We start from the raw sequence: 21,528 nt of genomic DNA on the forward strand, positions 1-21,528 counted from the left end.
CAGTATTTGGGCTGGGCAGAATATGCCCAAAATTCACTGCGGCAACCCTCCACCGGACTCACGCCATTCCAGTGCGTCCTGGGCTTCCAACCACCGCTCTTTCCCTGGGATGGCGAACCATCTGATGTCCCCGCAGTGGATCACTGGTTCCGGGAGAGCGAGAGAGTCTGGGACGAGGCTCATCAACATCTGCAGAGGGCAGTCCGTCGAAGCAAGGTAACCGCCGATAGGAGAAGGTCTGAAGAACCCAGATACACACCCGGACAAAAGGTGTGGCTATCCACCCGGGACATACGCATGCGACTGCCCTCTCGCAAGTTAAGTCCCCGATTTGTTGGTCCCTTCACCATCGTGGAACAGGTTAACCCCGTCACCTACAAACTGCAATTACCCTCTCACTACCGTATTCACCCTACATTCCACGTATCACTCCTGAAACCCTATCACGATCCTGTTCTTCCCTCCACAGAGCCTGACCACGAAGAGGAACCCCCTCCTCCACTGCTCCTAGAAGAAGGAGCCGTCTACGCAGTGAAGGAGATCTTGCGTTCCCGACGTCGTGGTGGCCAGTTGGAGTACCTGGTGGACTGGGAAGGGTACGGCCCCGAAGAAAGGACATGGGTTCCCAGAGCTGATATTCTCGATCCTAGTCTCATGGTGGAGTTTCATGAGAGCCACCCTGAGTTCCCAGCGCCTAGAGGCAGAGGGAGACCACCACGGCGTCGGAGGTGTCGGCCCTCAGGAGCGGGCCCTGGGGAGGGGGGTACTGTCATGGATTGGTCAGGCTCTCACGACCCCCACTCACGAAGATCACCATCACCTGACTTCTAATGAGCACACAGCTGCATCACATTCACGAGCACCAGATAAAAGCACAGCACTCCAGTCGCTCATTGTCCGGGCTCGTCTCGACGAAAGCGGACAACTGAGCGACCACTCAGCGTAGTCATCCTCAGCTAAAACAAACGATTTACTTACCTGTTCTCTTTGTATTCCTCCTAGTCTTCCTGGTCCTCCCGAATCGTCCTGTCTTCCAGTCCTTCCAAGTCTGTGTCATCCTCTGTCAGCTGTATCTGGTGTGTGCTGTCCATCCTCGTGTATTCCTGTTACCCAGCCACGGAGGAAAAGACCCCAACATCATTCCTGATCCTCCTGGCTATCCTTCATGTGCTCCTTGTTGTCATTTAATAAACACCCTAACGTTTCCTTACCTCTGTCTCCTGTCCGCTTCATAACAGTCAGACTTTTCCAATATCGTGCAGCCCTATTTTAAAATACATTCAAAAAGAAAATAGTTAGTTTAAATTGTAATAATATCTTATTGACTGTTTTACTGTATTAATTCATTTAAACTTGAGGATGGTAGTATTTTTTTTTACCTGAATAGCTAGAGTATGGTGAATATTCAATGCATTGTCCAGTCCTATTGCACTTAAGCCTATAAAAAGATATAGAAATAAAGAAATGTAATGAATATCCAGATCTCAAATACTGCAGTAAATGTATTTATTTCAACAATATAAATAAACATTATAATGATATATGAAAGCAAATCTTTGTAAAGCTGAGTTTTACTTTACCTTGTCATCAAGTTTATTCATGTAAGAAAAATGTGTCTCTCACTATGGGTATTCATTTCATATGTTGTATTAAGCATACATGTACAAAATACTCTCTTTATATAAATTGTGAGTGTCAGTAACAAAAGACAAATGTTATGCTTGCCTATCATTACTTACTCAGTTACAAACACAATTGGGAAAACAAATAATACAGTGGAAACGGGAAATTACGAAATACATATGCATATTTCATTATATATGATTCAATTACCTCAGTATGTTGTGATGAAACTTCCATTGAAGGCAATACTTTCACTATCAAAGTCTGTAAAACTATTTTAGCAGTAAATCCCTCCAGTTCAGTAGTAGTAAGTACAGCAGCACATCCTCTGACTCATTCATATCTAGTAGCTTCTTGCTTCTGTTGCATCTGTGCGTTGAAATACATAACTTCCATGGAAATATGATGTATATACATCTGAATGCAAGCCAAAATGAACAATTCCTCTCATACATGGGCTCTCAGTATATTTTGTATTGTTTAAACATTCTTAAAGTGTCCATGTTGTGTTTTTCTAACACTTCCCTTCTTAAAATTAAGCGGTTTTGCTCTTGTTGTTTGTCATTGGCCGGTGAGCTCGCGTGGACTCAATAAAACATCAGCGACTAATTTAAACGCATCTGATTGGCTACCGCGTTCCAAAACTCAACATAAATGTGTGTGATTGGTTATTATTCTCACCGCTGCAGCAAGCTACAAGTACAAACAAAATACGTGCAGACCTAAATGTAATGAAATTTTCCTTCATATACACATTTAATCGTAATATTTGTTGTCTTTCTATAACTTACAGGTGCATTTTTGATCACTTAAGTTAGCCCTTGCAACCTTAATCATAGGAATGGGCTCATTAACAAAGCCTTTTTAAGGTCTTAAGGTGTTAAAAGTGTATTCTGTAGTATTTGACATTAATAATGGTGGTGAATTACATAACTACAACATAAAGTGCCACAAAGTTTGAACTTACCATTTGGAAACTTCTTGCTCAAGTCTTGTTGTCAGTGGTTTGGGTTGCTAAACTGACTAAGTTAGTTCTTTACTAGCTTGTTAACAAAATATTTGTCCTGTTCGGGGTCAGGTTAATTTTTTTACAGTATTTACAAGCAACGAGAAAAGAAAGCAAGCATCCTGAGGTAAATTTTATTTACAAGTAACAGACGTTTCTATCACGGCGGTCTGACCAATCAGAGTAAAGTCTGGATGGCCTGCTGACCAATCAGAGCGGAGTAGGCTTGCAAAAAAGCGCGGTAGAAAGAACGAATATGTGAAGAAGAAGAAAAAAAACGCGTGATGACACTGAGAATTATGCTGCATCTCAATTCGCATACTATCTGTCCTAAATAATATTTGAAAGTAGAATTAGTATGTCCCAAATCGTAGTATGTTGAAAAGAGTATGCCAAAGGTTCCCGTATGGTTTACTATACTTGGGGTAGTATGATCCCAAAAGCTTGCATCCTCTTGTTACACACTCAAAAGTGTGCACTTCTCCTTCCTAAAAAAAGCACATACTTTTAGGTTGTAGTATAAGTATGCGAATTGGGACACAGCAAATGTATAATTCGACAAAATAAACTTGTTTTATAACTTTGGAGGGATGTAAATAGGACATTTTCCTAAGAGCAATTGAAATAACTGAAAATATTAAATATTGTTTTCTAAATAGCCTACTGAAGTGAATTATTTTATTATATAAGTGAAGTCATTTTATTCTGTTTAGTCATGATTTTATCAGTCAACACTGAAAGCACATTAAAATAAGCAACTAATGCATTTCAATTTAGGCTATCACAGAAAAACACTGATGGACAATAGAAAACTTTCATTAATGATCTTTTATCATTAGCATTGCCCACTTTGGTTTCCCAAGTGTGATCTCTAATGGCTGACTTTTTAGCCTAACAGAAATAAAATGATCTTATTATATCCTACGATTTAAAGTGAGCTTTCTGATTCACGTTTAGGACTTACCTATTATATAACTAAACAAAGCCAATCAAGCTGGAGAGCTGAAGGTGATGGTGCAAAATAACCTGATTGAGTCTTTGCTAATATATGAGATATTACATCATACTTTCGTAATCAAAAGGTTGTGAATGCCTGAAAATGCATTTTCTAATCATACATTCATTTTTCTTCGGTTTAGCATATGTTTTACGCAGCGGATGCCTTTCCCGTCGCAACCCAGTACTGGGAAACACCCATACACACTTATACACTACAGCAAGGGTGTCAAACTCAGATCCTGGAGGGCCGCAGCTCTGCACAGTTTAGTTCCAGTCCTGCTTTAACATACTTACCAGCAGGTTTCAAACAAGCCTGAAGGACTCAATTAGTTTGATCAGGTGTGTTTAATAAGGGTTGGAACTAAACTGTGCCGAGCTGCGACCCTCCAGGAGTTTGACATCACTACGGCCAAGTTTACTCAACTCACCAATAGTGCGCGTCTTATAGTCCTAGAGTGTCCTAGTCATGTGGGGGAAACCAGAACAAACTCCACACAGAAACGCCAACTGGCCAAGCTGGCCAGCATCCTTCTTGCTGTGAGGTGACAGTGCTAACCACTGAGCCACCATCCCGCCCATTTTCTAATCAATTGTGCTGTTGTTATTTCTATACTGTTTACACCATAGGTCTCAAACTCAATTCCTCGTGGGCCGCAGCTCTGCACAGTTTTGCTCCAACCCTAATCAAACACAGCTGATCCAACTAATCAAGAGCTGTTTCTCAATTCCAAGAATGCAGAGAACGGACTTGCGTTCTTGTGGAGACCGGTCTTGCCAGGTGTCCTCGGAAGAACGAACTCGGGAGACCACGAGAACAGAGAAACGCGTCCTGTGAGAAATGAGATGCTGCGTTCTTCCTGATGGTCACGTGACCTTCACGAAAATTATTTAAACATTACAGCATTCATACACGATTTATTGTTTTCCCCTTTTCAAAATATATACTCTGCATAAAAACATTATAAATATTCGTTGCACACTATAAATAAAACAGATTTTAATACTAATTTCAGCAAACAAACACCCTTAATGTGTTCATTCCTTTATTAAGATGTCCATGGTCATGTTTACTTTTACCGTTTCATTTAGGGAAACTCCTGAGGTAAATAAGTGATGTCTCTAAACTTTAATAATAAATCTAAATAAAATGCTGCGCTTCCCTCCTCCAGTCACAATGACTTCTGAGACTTCTAGAGGGAGTTCGGTGCTCAAGTCTGCATTGGTGCGTCCTCGATATCAAGATCACATCCGGGAAGTTTCACGCGTCCTCCATTCTTGCGGTCTTGAGTATTGGAACTGAACTTTGGCAGCTGATGATGACGTTACACGAGAACACAAGGACACAAGAACGCATATTGAGAAACAGCCAAGGTGCTCTAGACTACTAGACACTACTAGATCAGCTGTGTTTGATTAGAGTTGGAGAAAAGAGTCGCAGAGTTGCGGCCCTCCAGGAATTGAGTTTGAGACCTATGGTTTACACTGTGGGACAATAGTCACCTGATGTTTTTATTTAAATGCAAAATAGAAATATGAAATACACACACCAACCCCCAACAGTACATTACACCTTTTGTCACACACCGACCCCCAACAGTACAGGATACCTTTTGTCACACACCGACCCCCAACAGTACAGGACACCTTTTGTCACACTATAACCTCTTCAGGTCCAAGGTGTATTTTTACATGCATTTTTTCTTCTCTTTAATTAGAATAAAAATCTAAGTATCATCTTCTGATATGATGTACTTTTTATAATTGTTTTTAGGGGTTTTCACCTTTAATGATAGGACAGTGGAGATTAACAGACAGGAAAGTGTGGGGAGCAGAGAGTGGGGAACGATCGGAAAGGACCTAGAGCCGGGAATCAAACTGGGATCGCCACGAGCGCCTGGGTGCTAAATGTCGACGCACTAACCACTAGGCTATTGGCGCCGACTGATATGATGTACTTTTAGAGAAAAATGATGTCCATATATGTGGACTCGTGGTCCAAATTTACATCAAACAAGTTTTCCTGAATGTTTTTTAATGCATATTTAACATAGAATTTTTTTTTGCACTTGCTTTGACTATCAGAGAGTAAAAACTACATTTTTTCCCATTTTGGACAGTTAAAAATAGGGTTTGGGACATTTCATACGCTGCAAAACAGTTGCAGGATGACACTGTATGTCTGTAACAGAATATAAAGCATTGAAAGTATTTTAAATAACCACTTAAGTAAATAGCCGCTAAGTATGTGGACACTCAAGCCCTAGGAGGTTAAAATATGTGAATGTCATTACATTCGATGAGAAAAACCAAACCAAGCTGCATTTATTTACATAAAGACACTCAAGCACACTTTCCGAGCTAATAATTTGACAGTGAGTCTAAAACGAGCAAACAACAGATCAGATAAAGAACTAAAAGAGTTTGCTAGTCATTAGTGGAGCTTGTTTATAGATAATATGATGAACTCGAATCATATAATGCGGTATAACATGACATTCACATATTTATGGTTTGTGCCTCAAGACATGCAACTTAAACATCGGAAAAATAATTCAGCCTCTTAGCAAATATTTTAGTTGGTGAACGTGTGTAAACCATCTTTGCTTAAGTAAATATAATTGTGAAATATCCTGTTCTGTTTAGATATATGAGGCACGATAGTGCGAACTGCATGATATAATACCAATAAATTAATATATAACAAAATACATTCACTCATTCATTTCCCTTCAGCTTAGTCCCTTATTTATAAGGGGTCACCACAGCGGAATGAACCACCAATTTATCCAGCATATGTTTTACACAGCGGATGCCCTTCCAGATGCAACCCATTTCAAACATTCATTTACACACTACTGACACACTCATACGCAATTTAGCTTATTCAATTCCCCTATAGTGCATGTGTTTGGACTGTGGGGTGAAACCGGAGAACCAGGAGGAAACCCACGCCAACACGGGGAGAACATGCAAACTCCACACAGAGTGCAGCCGAGACTCGAACCAGTACCTTTCTTGCTGTGAGGCGACATCACTAACCACTAAGTCACTATGCTGCCCTAACAAAATACACTGCAAACATAATCTTACTCAATTTGTTTATGAGGTTTTCCAATATAAATGCCCAAACATGCTGAATAAGTACCTGAGAAGCAAAGTGACATTATTACTATGTTGTATGACAAATTATTAAGTATAAGTGAAAATTTAAGTTATTGGTTAAACAAGAAAATATATATGCCACTGGAGTCAGAAATATAAACTTAATTAAAGGGAAAACAAAGTTACATTCCTGAACCACCCAACACACTTCTTATATTTATACAGCTTTTTATTATTTTTATATAGATTTTTGCAGAAAACAACACAATCTCTTAAGTGATTTAAGATTTTTCATATACTACACTACCTGACAAAAGTCTTGTCATTGATCTCAGTTGTAAGAGTAACAAATAATAACTTGACTTCTAGTTGATCATTTGGTAAAGTGTCAGAAGGTAGATTTTTCTGATGAATCATCTGTTGAACTGCATCCCAATCATCACAAATACTGCAGAAGACCTACTGGAACCTGCATGGAGCCAAGATTCTCACAGAAATCAGTCAAATTTGGTGAAGGAAAAATCATGGTTTGGGGTGACATTCAATATGGGAGCGTGAGAGAGATCTGCAGAGTGGATGGCAACATCAACAGCCTGAGCTATCAAGACATTTGTGCTGCCCATTACATTAGAAACCACAGGAGAGGGCAAATTCTTCAGCAGGATAGCGCTCCGTCTCATACTTCAGAATCAGAAAGAGCTTTATTGCCAGGGATGTTCACACATACGAGGAATTTGTTTTGGTGACAGAGCTTCTACAGTGCAACAGGATAACAGAGACAGGACATAAAACAGATAATAAATATATTTAAAAAAAAATAGAAAACAGAAGTTTTCAGCCTCCACATCAAAGTTCCTGAAAGCAGAGAAGGTCAAGGTGCTCCAGGATTGGCCAGCCCAGTCGCCAGACATGAACATTATTGAGCATGTTCTGTTTCCACTGCAGCATGACTTTATATTCTATACTGTACATTATTTCTGTTCATTGACAAGACTTTTTTCTAAGCAAAGCCAGACCTTACTGTCCTAATAAAATCATTAATAATCAAGGCATGATTATATTTTATTTTGCTAAAATAAGTGTAATCTAGAGGCCTTTGCCTTTCATATAAGCCACTTCTGATACCAAATGATCAACTGGAAGTCAAGTTATTATTTGTTGTTCCTAAAACTTGGATAGATTGCCGCAATAGCCTAGTGGTTAGCGTGTCAACATATGTTGCAGTAGCACGTCAAGGTGTCCTGAGTTCGAATCCCAGCTTAAGGACACCCCCCCCCCCTTCTCACTCTCTCTCCAACTTCACTTCCTGTCTAAATACTGTCCTATCAAAAAAAGGCCAAAAAAAACTTGGATAGGTGACAAGACTTTATATTATATATATGAAAAGTCTTTAATTGTATATATATTCATATATATATATATATATATATATATATATATATATATATATATATATATATATATATATATATATATATATATATATATAATTAATAAAATTAGTATACAATTAATCGCCAACTGCATATTTTTGCATGTTTTCTTTTATTCATTATTCATAATAAAACAAGGTGCAAACGTTTGAGGATGACTGTACATATTCAACTCATTGAAAACTTTAAATACTAAAACACAAAACTACAATAAAAATAATAATAATAATAATAAAATGTAAGAGATGTAAATCAAACTAGTTTGCAATAATACTTCTTAATATTTTCTAAATGGAGAGAATGGCGGTGTCCAAAATTGCAGACTTTCTTGAGTAGGTCCTTATTTTAATATTATCTCACCAGCCTTTAGTATACTCATACTGTAAACTCAAATACACTCCTCCGGTCACCTACTGTTTTTTCGCTCACTATCTAGTGTGGAAAGTGTGATTTGGGACGCAGTCGCTTGTTCTGAGTGCTGTTTTTGATTGTGCAGTGTATCGATCAGCAGTAGAGGGCACTGAACCTCTTTGTAGTGTCTTGTGGAAGCACACATGCTGTCTGCTTATCCTTCTTTAATAAAATAGTTCGATGACTTAAGCAATAAATACGAGTTCAAAGCTCCTCGAGGTCTTGAATACTGACATCACGTCACATCTCTGGCCTGATTGGTCGCCTTCTGATGATGTCATCCGCACGAAGGTCCGTCCTGTCAGTGGATGTGCTCTGATAAACCATTCAAAAGTTCATCTGAGAAAGAGAAGAAAAGGAGTGGAGAGTTTAGTCACGGATTATGAAGGGGCTACACAGAAAGTTGATGAACAAAACAATGCAAAAGCGTTTTATGGCCACTAGAGGGCGCTGAATAATTATCATTTCATCCTGACTGGGTTGACATGAAGTGAAGTAGTGGAAAAAATGACTCCAGCTCTGACAGGAAGAGGAAAGAAGGTGAGTGGAGCACAACAACAACAAAAAACAAACAAAAAAAACAGGCTCACATTTGTTAGTTTTTTTTGTAATGTGACAAATAAACTGTGTCATATTGTGTTGTATTATATTATATTATATTGATTATATTATTTTATATTATATTATTTTGTGTTATATTATATTATATTATATTATATTATATTATATTACATTATATTATATTATATTATTTTGTGTTATATTATATTATATTATATTATATTATATTACATTATATTATATTATATTATTTTGTGTTATATTATATTATATTATATTATATTATATTACATTATATTATATTATATTGTGTTATATTACATTATAATATATTATATTATATTACATTATATTATATTATTTTGTGTTATATTACATTATATTATATTATATTATATTACATTATATTATATTATTTTGTGTTATATTACATTATATTATATTATATTATATTATTTTGTGTTATAATACATTATATTATATTATATTACATTATATTATATTATTTTGTGTTATATTACAATATATTATATTATATTGCATTATATTATATTATATTATATTGATTATATTATATTATATTACATTATTTTGTGTTATATTACATTATATTATATTATATTATATTGATTATATAATATTATATTACATTATATTATATTATTTTGTGTTATATTACATTATATTATATTATATTACATTATATTATTTTGTGTTATATTACATTATATTATATTATTTTATTTTATATTATATTATATTATATTTATTATATTATATTGTGTTATATTGATTATATTATATCATATTATGTTATATTATATTATATTATATTATATTTATTATATTATATTATATCATATTATATTATATTATATTATATTATATCATATTATATTGCGTTATAATATGCTATGTTATATTATGTTATGTTTTGTTATGTTATATTATATTGCATTATATTATATATTATTGTGTTTTTTAATAATTTGATTTAATTATTAATAAGAATATCAATTATTTAAAGTCACATTTTATTCTACATGAAATATATATCAATATGCAAAATCACTTAAACAATCAACATACATTGTGTTATATTAAATTATATTATATTATTGTGGTTATTAATAATTTTACTTAATTAATAATAAAAAATATTCATAAATTGTAGTCACATTTCTACATAAAATATACATCAATGTGCACAATCACTTAAACTATCAATATAATGTTATTATATAAATAGCATTTTTGCACTTAAACTACTGATCAAAAGTGTATGCTTTTAGTTCTTTTACAAAATGAATACTTTTATTCAGCGAGAACACTTACAGTTGATAAAAAGTGACATTACAATTATTTTAGCATTACAATACAAACTATATTTGAAATAAATACTAGTCTTTTCTATCAATAATATGAATCCTGAAATATGATTTTGTAATTCAGTCAATCCTGCTTTAAATCATATGAATGAATTAAAAGTTAAATGATATATTGAAATATTTAGATAAGTTATTTTTAACAGCAAATATTCTGTACAATAAATGCATCAAATTTGTAACTATGCTGACCTTAAATAATCTTTGTGTTTGGCCCTATTAATCACATCATGTTAATGAAAGTGAAACTGCGATTAAATAAAACAAAACCCACAAGACATTTAGAAAAATGAATTATCCAGTATTGCTCTGTGTGTCATTTATAGACGCCACGAGGCCACAGAGGGTTAAATGTCAAAAGCAGCTGGAAAATAAATCATGAAGCGAAGCCTTGAGGTATTTCTGTAAATCCCAGCAGCTATTGATAGTCAATGTGAAGCCTTTAGTCCACCGCCACACAAATACTTATGTAAGACGGCAAACTGTTGTGTCAGGAAACGAACACTGACCGCCATTCACTCAAACTCAGCAACTATTCTGATTAAGGCAAACCACTACAGGGAAATGGGCTAGTAAAATGAGTCATAGACATCAATATACCTCCCAAATTGACTGATTATTAAAATATAAATTGATACTATATTCATTCATTCATTTTCCTTCAGCTTATTCCCTTTATTTATCAGGGGTCTCCACAGCGGAATGACCCGCCAAGTTATCCAGCGTATGTTTTACCCAGCTAATGCCCGTCCAGCTGCAACCCAGTACTGGAAAACACCCATACACTCTCACATTGACACACACTTATACACTACGGCCAATTTAGTTTATTCAATTCACTTATAGCCCAAGTGTTTGGACTGTGGGGGAAACCGGAGCACCCGGAGGAAACCCACACGAACACGGGGAGAACATGCAAACACAGAAATGCCAACTGACCTAGTCGGGACTCAAACCAGCGTTCTTCTTGCAGTGCTAATCACTGAGCCCCCTGAAACTATATTACTACTATATATTATGATGTTTTTCTGAATTGTTGTATTCAAAAATGCACTTTAGAAAATACCATCAGCACCAAAAAACCCAGAATAATTAAAAGAATAATATATAATTATGAATAATTATGCACCATAATTAAAAAATATTATATACAACTATGCTTCATATGATATATTTCATATATATATATATTAATACACATGAAAACATACATATAACATATACAATATTTATAAAAACCTTTAGAATATAATTATTAGTCTAAGTGTAAAACTTTGTGTAAGTGCTACTGAATTAAATGTACACACACACATTGTGCATTGTGGGGACATTACATAGGCTTCCATTGTTTTTATACCGTATAAACTGTATTTTCTATTACCCTAACCCCACCCTAACCCTAAACCCACCCCTTACAAGAAACTGTGTACACTTTTACTTTCTAAAAAAAAAGCCATTCTGTATTAATTATAAGCTTTTTGGGAAATGAGAGTATCAGCAATGTCCTCATTATTCACTACCTTCTTGCAATACCTGTGTCATTATACAGACTTCTGTCCTGACATGTCAGAAAAACACATACACATATTATATTCATATCGCATTATATAATGCAGAATAAACAAATATTGCTATGTTATTTTTTCCAATATTTAGCTGTTTTCTTCATGGGGACCAAAGAAAAATGTCCCCACAAGGTCAAATTTTACTGGTATTGCTATACTTGAGGGGACATTTGATCCGTGCAATAGTAGGAGTGCAAGGCACAGACACACACACATTGTAAGTGCAATCTATAGACCCAAAAATATACAGTGCAGCAAATAAACATGTTTTTGGGATGTTTTCATGCACTACTCTGAAACAACAACACATTATGGAAAGCCAAACAGCCCAAAAACTTTAAATGAATGCAATGGTTTTGCCTGTGGTGTCTAAGTCTAAAACACTGAGACCTACAATCAACTGTGACTAAAGAAATGACCATTATACTGAGTGTTTCCCATTCAAGTGCTGATGACAAATGCATGACTTCCTGTGGGGATGTTTATGCACGGCTTTACACAATGAACATGAAGGACGGAAACCCAAACTCCAGTCGAAAGGATGTATTATATATTTAAAATATGTGTAGTCATTCACTTCCTGTCTGACCTTTGCGGAGGCGGAGTGAGAGGATGAGGACACGCCCAGCAGCGATCGCTCCTCCGCCGGCTCCGTCTGACTGCTGTCCATAGAGTCGGTGTCACTCGATTCCGGCTGAGGTGCTTCCTTTGAAGATGACTTCATTTCTGGGATCTGAGCGACCTGGAACCTGCCGTTCACACATACGGATAACACTGAGCGTCAGTGAGTGAGTCTACAGGCCTGATGTGTCACTGTGAGCATGACTGGGTGTGTGTGAGAGAATCAGACGTGAATAAACACCGGATTCATTCAGTCATTTGGATTTATTGGTCTCTTCCAAAACCTTTTTTTTTGGTTAATATGATCCATTTTTCCCGCTATTTTGGATTGCTACTGGGATTGAGTGTTTATTGCTTATAAAAAAAATGCCTGACATTGAAATAAAGCTAAAATTGAATGAAAGAATGAATGAAATTAATAGCTACATTTCAATACATTAACTAAAACTTCACACTATTAAACTGATTTTAATTGAAATAAACGTAATTGTAATTTAAATAAAGCAGGAATAAAATAGATTAAATTATATATATATATATATATATATATATATATATATACACAAATATACACTCACTGGCCACTTTATTAGGTACACCTGTCCAACTGCTCGATGCAAATTTCTAATCAGCCAATCACATGCATCTAGGCATGTAGACATGGTCAAGACGATCTGCTGCAGTTCAAACTGAGCATCAGAATGGGGAAGAAAGAAGATTTAAGTGACTTTGAATGTGGCATGGTTGTTGGTGCCAGACGGGCTGGTCTGAGTATTTCAGAAACTGCTGATCTACTGGGATTTTCATGCACAACCATCTCTAGGGTTTACAGAGAATGGTCTGACAAAGAGAAAATATCCAGTGAGTGGCAGTTCTGTGGGCGCAAATGCCTTGTTGATGCCAGAGGAGAATGGCCAGACTGGTTCCAGCTGATAGAAAGGCAACAGTAACTCAAATAAGCACTCGCTACAACTGAGGTCTGCAGAAGAGAATCTCTGAACACACAAAACCTCCAACCTTGAGGAGGATGGGCTACAGCAGCAGAAGACCACACTGGGTGCCAATGTACTAAGAACAGGAAACTGAGGCTACAATTCACACAGGCTCACCAAAACTGGACAATAGAAGATTGGAGAAACGTTGCCTGGTCTGATGAGTCTCCATTTCTGCTGCGACATTCGGATGGTAGGGTCCGAATTTGGCATCAACAACATGAAAGCATGGATCCATCCTGCCTTGTATCAACGGTTCAGGCTGGTGGTGGTGGTGTAATGGTGTGGGGGATATTTTCTTGGCACACTTTGGACCCATTAGTACCAATTGAGCATCGTGTCAACACCACAGCCTACCTGAGTATTGTTGCTGACCAGGTCCATCCCTTTATGACCACAGTGTCCCCATCTTCAGATGGCTACTTCCAGCAGGATAACACACCATGTCATAAAGCGTGAATCATCTCAGACTGGTTTCTTGAACATCACAATGACTTTTGACAATGACACTGTAATCAAATGGTCTCTACAGTCACCAGAGCTCAATCCAATAGAGCCCCTTCGTGATGTGGTAGAACAAGAGATTTGCATCATGGATGTTCAGCTGACAAATCTGCAGCAACTACATGATCCTATTATTTCAAATGGACCAAAATCTCTGAGGAATATTTCCAGTACCTTGATGAATCTATGCCATGAAGGATTAATGCCGTTCTGAAGGCAGATGGGAGTCCAATCCAGTACTAGTAAGGTGTACCTAATGAAGTGACCGGTGAGTGTATACAAATAAGGCGAAGTCAGAAATGAATGAACGCTATAATACAATATAAATAATAATACTGTTGGTAGTACCTTATTTATGTAACAAATGCAATATGACTTTATAAACTCATAAAAATAAGAATGAACTTTTTCATTTTTAGGTTTGAATTTGTTTGTGGGTGTTGGAACAGAGTTTCTGTATGTTTAATATGAAAATCAGAAGCCAAAAATATCCACTTTGGGTTTAAATCCAACCACAACTCATATTACACACAATTCCTATTTTTAATATTTTAATATATATATTTTATATATATATTTTATATATATTTTTTCAATTAATTAATAATTTTTTTCTTACCTTCCCACAGACAGTATGGTGACCTCGGGCGCTTTGACCATGTTAATGGGGCTCTTGTGTGTATCGGTGGGCAGCGCCAGCGCCGGCAGCAGCAGCTCGGGCCACTTCTTCTGACTGCAGCGGGAACAGCAGATGCCGGAGCGTGAGGCCAGACCGTTTATAGTGTGCAAATGATGCTGGTGTGTACACAGCCGTGGCAGGGAACGAAACTGAGAGAAATGAGGAAGACCTGGAAACCTGACAGAGAAACACACACAGAGACTGCATTCATATTATGTAGTCAAAATTATTAGCCCTCTCTTGAATTCTTTTTCAAATATTTCCTAAATGATATTGACTTTTTTTTGCAACTATATGGCAAATCCACATTTTTCTTTGAAAGCATGCCAACTGTCTTGTACCATCTTGGGAACCACATAGCAACACCATAAAACTACTCAGAATGCCTTACTGACCACCTAGGACCACCTATCTTAAAACTACAGTAACCACCTAGTAACATCCTAAAAACTACCCAGAACACCTTAGTAATCACCTATCTACATTTTAAAACTACAGTAACCCTGTCGGTGCCAATGGCGTAGTGGAAAGTGTACCGACACATGCACTCTGGTGTTCACAGCGACCCTTGTTCGATTCCCAGCTCGAGGTCCTATACCGATCTTTTCCCTCTCTCTGCTCCCCACACTTTCCTGTCAATTCTCTTTACTGTCCTGTCAAATAAAGGTAAAAAACCCCTAAAAAATAATAATAAAAAAACTACAGTAACCTCCTATCAACATCCTAAAAACTACTCAGAACGCCTTAGTAACCACCTAGCAACATCTTAAAACTACAGTCATCTCCTATCAACATCCTAAAAACTACTCAGAACGCCTGAATGATCACCTAGCAACATCTTAAAACTACAGTAACCTCCTATCGACATCCTAAAAACTACTCAGAACGCCTTAGTAATCACCTAGCAACATCTTAAAACTACAGTAACCTCCTATCAACATCTTAAAGACTACTCAGAACGCCTTGTTAACCACCTAGCAACATCCTTAAACTACAGTAATCTCCTATCAACCTCTTAAAAACTACTCAGAACGCCTTAGTAACCACCTAGCAACATCTTAAAACTACAGTAATCTCCTATCAACATCTTAAAAACTACTCAGAACGCCTTAGTAATCACCTAGCAACATCTTAAAACTACAGTAATCTCCTATCAACATCTTAAAAACTACTCAGAACGCCTTAGTAATCACCTAGCAACATCTTAAAACTACAGTAATCTCCTATCAACATCTTAAAGACTACTCAGAACGCCTTAGTAACCACCTAGCAACATCTTAAAACTACAGTAATCTCCTATCAACATCTTAAAAACTACTCAGAACGCCTTAGTAATCACCTAGCAACATCTTAAAACTACAGTAATCTCCTATCAACATCTTAAAAACTACTCAGAACGCCTTAGTAACCACCTAGCAACATCTTAAAACTACAGTAACCTCCTATCAACATCCTAAAAACTACCCAGAACGCCTTAGTAACCACCTAGCAACATCTTAAAACTACAATAACCTTCTAGCAACATCCTAAAAAGTACTCAGAACGCCTTAGTAACCACCTAGCAACATTTTAAAACTACAGTAACCATCAACATCTTAAAAACTACTCAGAACGCCTTAGTAACCACCTAGCAACATCTTAAAACTACAATAACCTTCTAGTAACATCCTAAAAACTACTCAGAACACCTTAGTAACCACCTAGCAACATCTTAAAACTACAGTAACCTCATATCAACATCCTAAAAACTACTCAGAACACCTTAGTAACCACCTAGCAACATCTTAAAACTACAGTAATCTCCTAGCAACATCCTAAAAACTATTCAGAACGCCTTAGTAACCACCTAGCAACATCCTAAAAACTACTCAGAGCGCCTTAGTAACCCCCTAGCGACATCTTATATTTACACAGAACACCTTATGAACACAGATGGAAAATAAAAACTTGTCATATTCTAGGCCGATATGGCTATTGCTCCTACTGAAGCCATGCTCCAGCAGCAAAGTTCCTTTGTTATTATGCCAGAATAAGAGTACAGTTCCTACCCACATCGGCCTAGAAAAATAGAAAATCATTTTCTGCATACTTAGTACACGATGTAACTACAGAAGAGTCAAGCTTTAAACAGTAAAATTATCAAAACTCTGCTAATGGTCTAATCTGATTCAATAATCTATGCTAAGCTAAGCTAAAAGTGCTCCCACCACACCCGGAGACTTCAGGCCCGCTCTGAGATACAACACACATGACCCAAAATACATTAGTGGAGCCGTGATATTCAGCCGCCCCCATCCCAGAGTTCCACTGTGATGATGTCAGAGCTCATGGCAGCTGTAAAATGCAGCACTCTTGGCAGGCAGAGTACATTCTGAATTAAAGGATCTCCTAAACTAAGCAGCCAGCATTGTTATTTCAGCAGGCACTGATGATGGCAGCACGACGGACAACTGAGCCAGCATGTTCACGAGAGGTCACTCACTGTACAACTGTGATTGTCAGAGATGCGAAGAAGGGTCTGTCACTATGTTTCCATCCTCTTATTCACATTTTGAAACTAACAAGACTTTAATGCAGGGGTCTCAAACTCAAATTGGCAGAAGGCCATATCAGAGACAATTCATAGGAGGGCCGTTTTAACATTCAAGCACAAGAGAAAAGTGGAAACCTGATGTAACTGATGCACTCAGACATTCTTCCCCAGAGTATTAAAGCTCATACTTTTAGTTTCTTGTTGTACATATTGAAGGGGTAGTTTAAATGGTGATGTTGATGTACTTCCAACGAGAACAGAATATTGATTAGGGGGCGGGGCTTTCTTTTTGCACATCATTCACTCATAGCAAACTAACAGTAAGAGGGGCGGGGTTAAGAATTTTGTGGCTGAAGTGACAAACTGACATCATCAGAGAAAGAGCCAATCCAAACACAGAAACAAACGCTCAGACTTTGATTGAAGATTACCAAAAGAACTGTTTTTTAATCAGTAGAGTAAGTCGAATAAATAATTTGTTCACTTAAAGAATAACAATGTGCGCTAGCAAAATAAACAGCAAATTTTGATTTGACACTAACTTTAAAACGCATGTAATTGTTATTGTTTGCTGGTTCTGGAGTAACTGAGGTATGAGCTGTAAAGACTCCACCCACTTTTCTTCTCATTTGCATTTAAAGATACAGTTTTTTCACACCAAAAATGATGCATTTATAGCATAGTGTAATTAATGAATAAATCCGCAACGTGTTTTGAGCTCCTGAGAGTTATATTACATCTTGTAAATAGCCATAATATGACACCTTTGTATCTCCTTCCATTGTATTTAAAGGGCCCTGACCTCACAGTGGTGGGAAAATAAACACGCACTTCCTTCATGGTGATTTATAAGCTTGTCAGTGCCGCAGACCAGATGCAAACTAATTAACAGCCACAACCTCTCTCTCTCAGCTCTTCTAGGACTACATTGATTCTTCATTACGGAGTTAGCTGCACCTTTATCTGAGCAAACAGAAAAATGCTTCCCTTTTTACACTTGGGAATTTCACTTAGAGCTTCACTCAGCAAGTGAACAATCATTAAATGTATTATGAATAAAGACGGTTCATTCAACAATTCAAGAAGAAACACCGTTCATTTCATAAACTCTACACTGTTATTTCTTATGAGGTTCTTATTAGAAGGAATACTTTTATGTTCACTGACTGAGGCTTCACTTATTTGATAAAAATACAGTAAATAGAGGAATATTATTATTAAATATTACTGCGCTTTAAAAGAATTGTGTTGTATTTGAATATATTTTAAATGAAATGCATGCCAAAGTTGAATTTTTAACATCATTACTTCATAGTATTATTATTTTTAGTGTCTCAAGATACTTCAAAATATGATGATTTAACGCTTAAGAAAGATTTCTTATTATTATCAATGCTGTAAACTAACGCAGCTTAAAAAAAGAGAGCATGTCATTCAAATTGTAGTCATACCTGTAAAACACTATGTGCAAGATGTATGTTTCACAAGGTTTAAAACATTGTATTTAACTCTTAAAGGGATAGTTCAACCAACATTAAAATGTCCTTTTAATTTACCCTCCCACAGGTAATCAAAGATGTAGGTGACTTTTTTTCAGTAGAACATTAAAGGAGATTTTGAGCTGAATCAATGGTCCTTGGTGATTCATATAATGGCAGTGAATGGTGCCATTTTAGATTAGATTAGATTAGATTCAACTTTATTGTCATTACACATGTACAAGTACAAGGCAACGAAATGCAGTTTAGGTCTAACCAGCAGTGCAACAGCAGCAAGTGCAGGATACAGGTATAAGTTATAAAGTGCAGTTATAGAAAAACTATGGTGATATTTACAGATGGATGTACTATGAATTTTTTATACAGGTTGTATTAGCTATGAGCAGATTTAAAATAAATGAATATATGTACAGGATGTGTTACGGTTGCCGTATATTGTCAGGATTTTTGCCTCCTGTTCTCTCTCTCTCTCTCTCTCTCTCCCTCTCAGCCCGTCATATCCTTTAGCTCCGCCTTCGCGACAGCCGATTGGTTGGGAGACCCGTCACTCATCATTGGGTGACGTGGCGCGATGACATAAAAGGACGCCAGGGAGAGCGGATGGGAGAGCACTTTTCCTTTGATCCTGTTTTTTGTGTGTTTTGCCGACATGATTTTGTTATTCGTTGTTTTTGCTTAACTTTCGTTTGGATAAAATTATTTATTATTATTTCTGCCCATTTTTGAACTACTTTGTTATTTTTGTACATCTTAATTTCAATTGTATGTTTGTTACTTTTGGGCCCAGCTCTTACCTGGCAAAAATTCAAGAGTTTGTATTAAGAGTTGACTTTGTCCTCAGAGTAAGGTGGATAGGAAGATGTCGTACGACTTCCATTCTGCAAACACGTAGTCAATTCATTGTTTAAAACACCAGGTAAGAAGTGAACGCCATCTGTGTATTTATATTTTTGTATTCTTAGTTTAGTATAGGTAAGTTTATGGCGCTTGGCACTTAAGATTTTTCTTTTCTTTTTCTTTTCATGATTCTAGGTAGGTAAGGGATTTGTTTATGAGTTAGAATTGTTTTGTTATATTTATTTCTTTGATTTTGGCTTCACTAGCGTCCCCTTACTCTTGAGTTGACCTAATTTTGTTTGATACTTTATTTCATTTGCTACTTTATTATTATAAATATTTCTTATTTTTGTAAATCTATTTGGGCATTCTGGTTTCACTTTCTTTGCATATTAAATCACTTTTGTTGGCAGTTAGTTGTTTGTCTCGTTGCTTGAACCCAACACTTGTGAAAATACCACACCGTTTAAATGTTATTACTTTTACCCTAGACTAACATCAAAGAGGTTGTAACAGATGCTATTAATAATTGGAAGTGTGCGGATAGATAAACATAATTACAAATGTATATGTACAGTGGGTGTGTGTCAATAATAACAAATGTCCATGTGCTGTGGGTATGTACAGTTCAAATAAATTAATCAGTGCAATAAATATATGCAATTTTTAAATGTGCAAATGTTAACAGTGCAGTAATTATGAGGAGTATAAGTTAGAGGAGAGTAAGTTAATAAGTCATTTTAGATTGTTTTACTGAAGAAAAACAAGTCACCTACAGATTTGATGAACGGTGGGTGAGTGAATTACAAAAAACTACCCATTTAACCCAAAATCGAACTTCTTATCCAAAAAATACACACTTAACTTGTTTAGAAATGACTTACTGTAAATGATAATAGTCATAATGAAAATATTTGAGCATAAAATTTGAGCATAATATACAAACTCTTTCGCTACCCAATAATTAAATGCAAATAAAACATTTCTTGGTAATTTTCTTAGGAACTGCAACATAAGGTAAGGTTTAAATGGAATTGCGAAAATAACTGTAAGTGTTAATACACTGGTCATGACTGACACATCTTACGATCAGAAGTTTACCTAAAACGCCTACAGCCTTTTGTTCTCCAGAGCTCGCTATTGTGAAACATATATGGAAGATTCCTGACAAAAATATAAGGAAATAAACCACAGTTGTTTTTTATGTGTTTGATCCGTTCCATAGAAAAATGGAGTGTGGCTCTATGTTGACAGAAAAACCAGTTCTGTGTAACTAACTTGAATGAAACTGCCTAAAATATCATTGTTCATTCATTCATTTTAATTCAGCTCATTCCCTTTATTCATCAGGGGTCGCCACAGCAGAATGAACGGTCAATTTATCCAGCATATGTTTTACACGGCGGATCCCCTTCCAGCTGCAATCCAGTAGTGGGAAACACCCATACAAACTCATTTACACACACACACTCATACACTACGGCTAATTTAGTTTATTCAATTCAATATAGCGCATGTGTTTGGACTGTGGGGGAAAACGGAGCACCCGGTGGAAACCCACGCCAACACATGGAGAACATGCAAACTCCACACAGAAATGTCAACTGACCCAGCTGGGACTCGAACCAGCGACCTCCTTGTTGTGAGGCGACAGTGCTAACCACTGAGCCACCGAGCTGCCCCAATATCACTCTTACAAGAGCAAAAATGCATGATGTGTACAAAAAATTGACGAAACACTGTTAATAATAAATAACTATTTATGGACAATGCATTTT

The 21,528-nt window shown here is 36.4% G+C and overlaps 1 protein-coding gene across 2 annotated transcripts in view; it reads right to left on the reverse strand.

Annotated features, from left to right (window-relative positions):
- Positions 1-8,258: 8,258 nt before the first annotated feature.
- The window catches only part of relt (RELT TNF receptor), a 64,785-nt gene continuing 51,515 nt past the window's right edge, over positions 8,259-21,528 (reverse strand). For both annotated transcript variants that reach the window (XM_056478734.1, XM_056478735.1), the window contains exons 9-11: positions 14,822-15,058; positions 12,675-12,834; positions 8,259-8,913 (exon numbers count right to left, since the gene is read on the reverse strand). In XM_056478734.1, the coding sequence (XP_056334709.1) occupies positions 8,902-8,913; positions 12,675-12,834; positions 14,822-15,058 (409 nt within the window). In that variant the 3' untranslated portion in view covers positions 8,259-8,901. The remainder of the gene's footprint in view (positions 8,914-12,674; positions 12,835-14,821; positions 15,059-21,528) is intronic.

This window comes from Danio aesculapii, chromosome 18, assembly GCF_903798145.1.
Source record: "Danio aesculapii chromosome 18, fDanAes4.1, whole genome shotgun sequence".
NCBI lineage: Eukaryota > Metazoa > Chordata > Actinopteri > Cypriniformes > Danionidae > Danio > Danio aesculapii.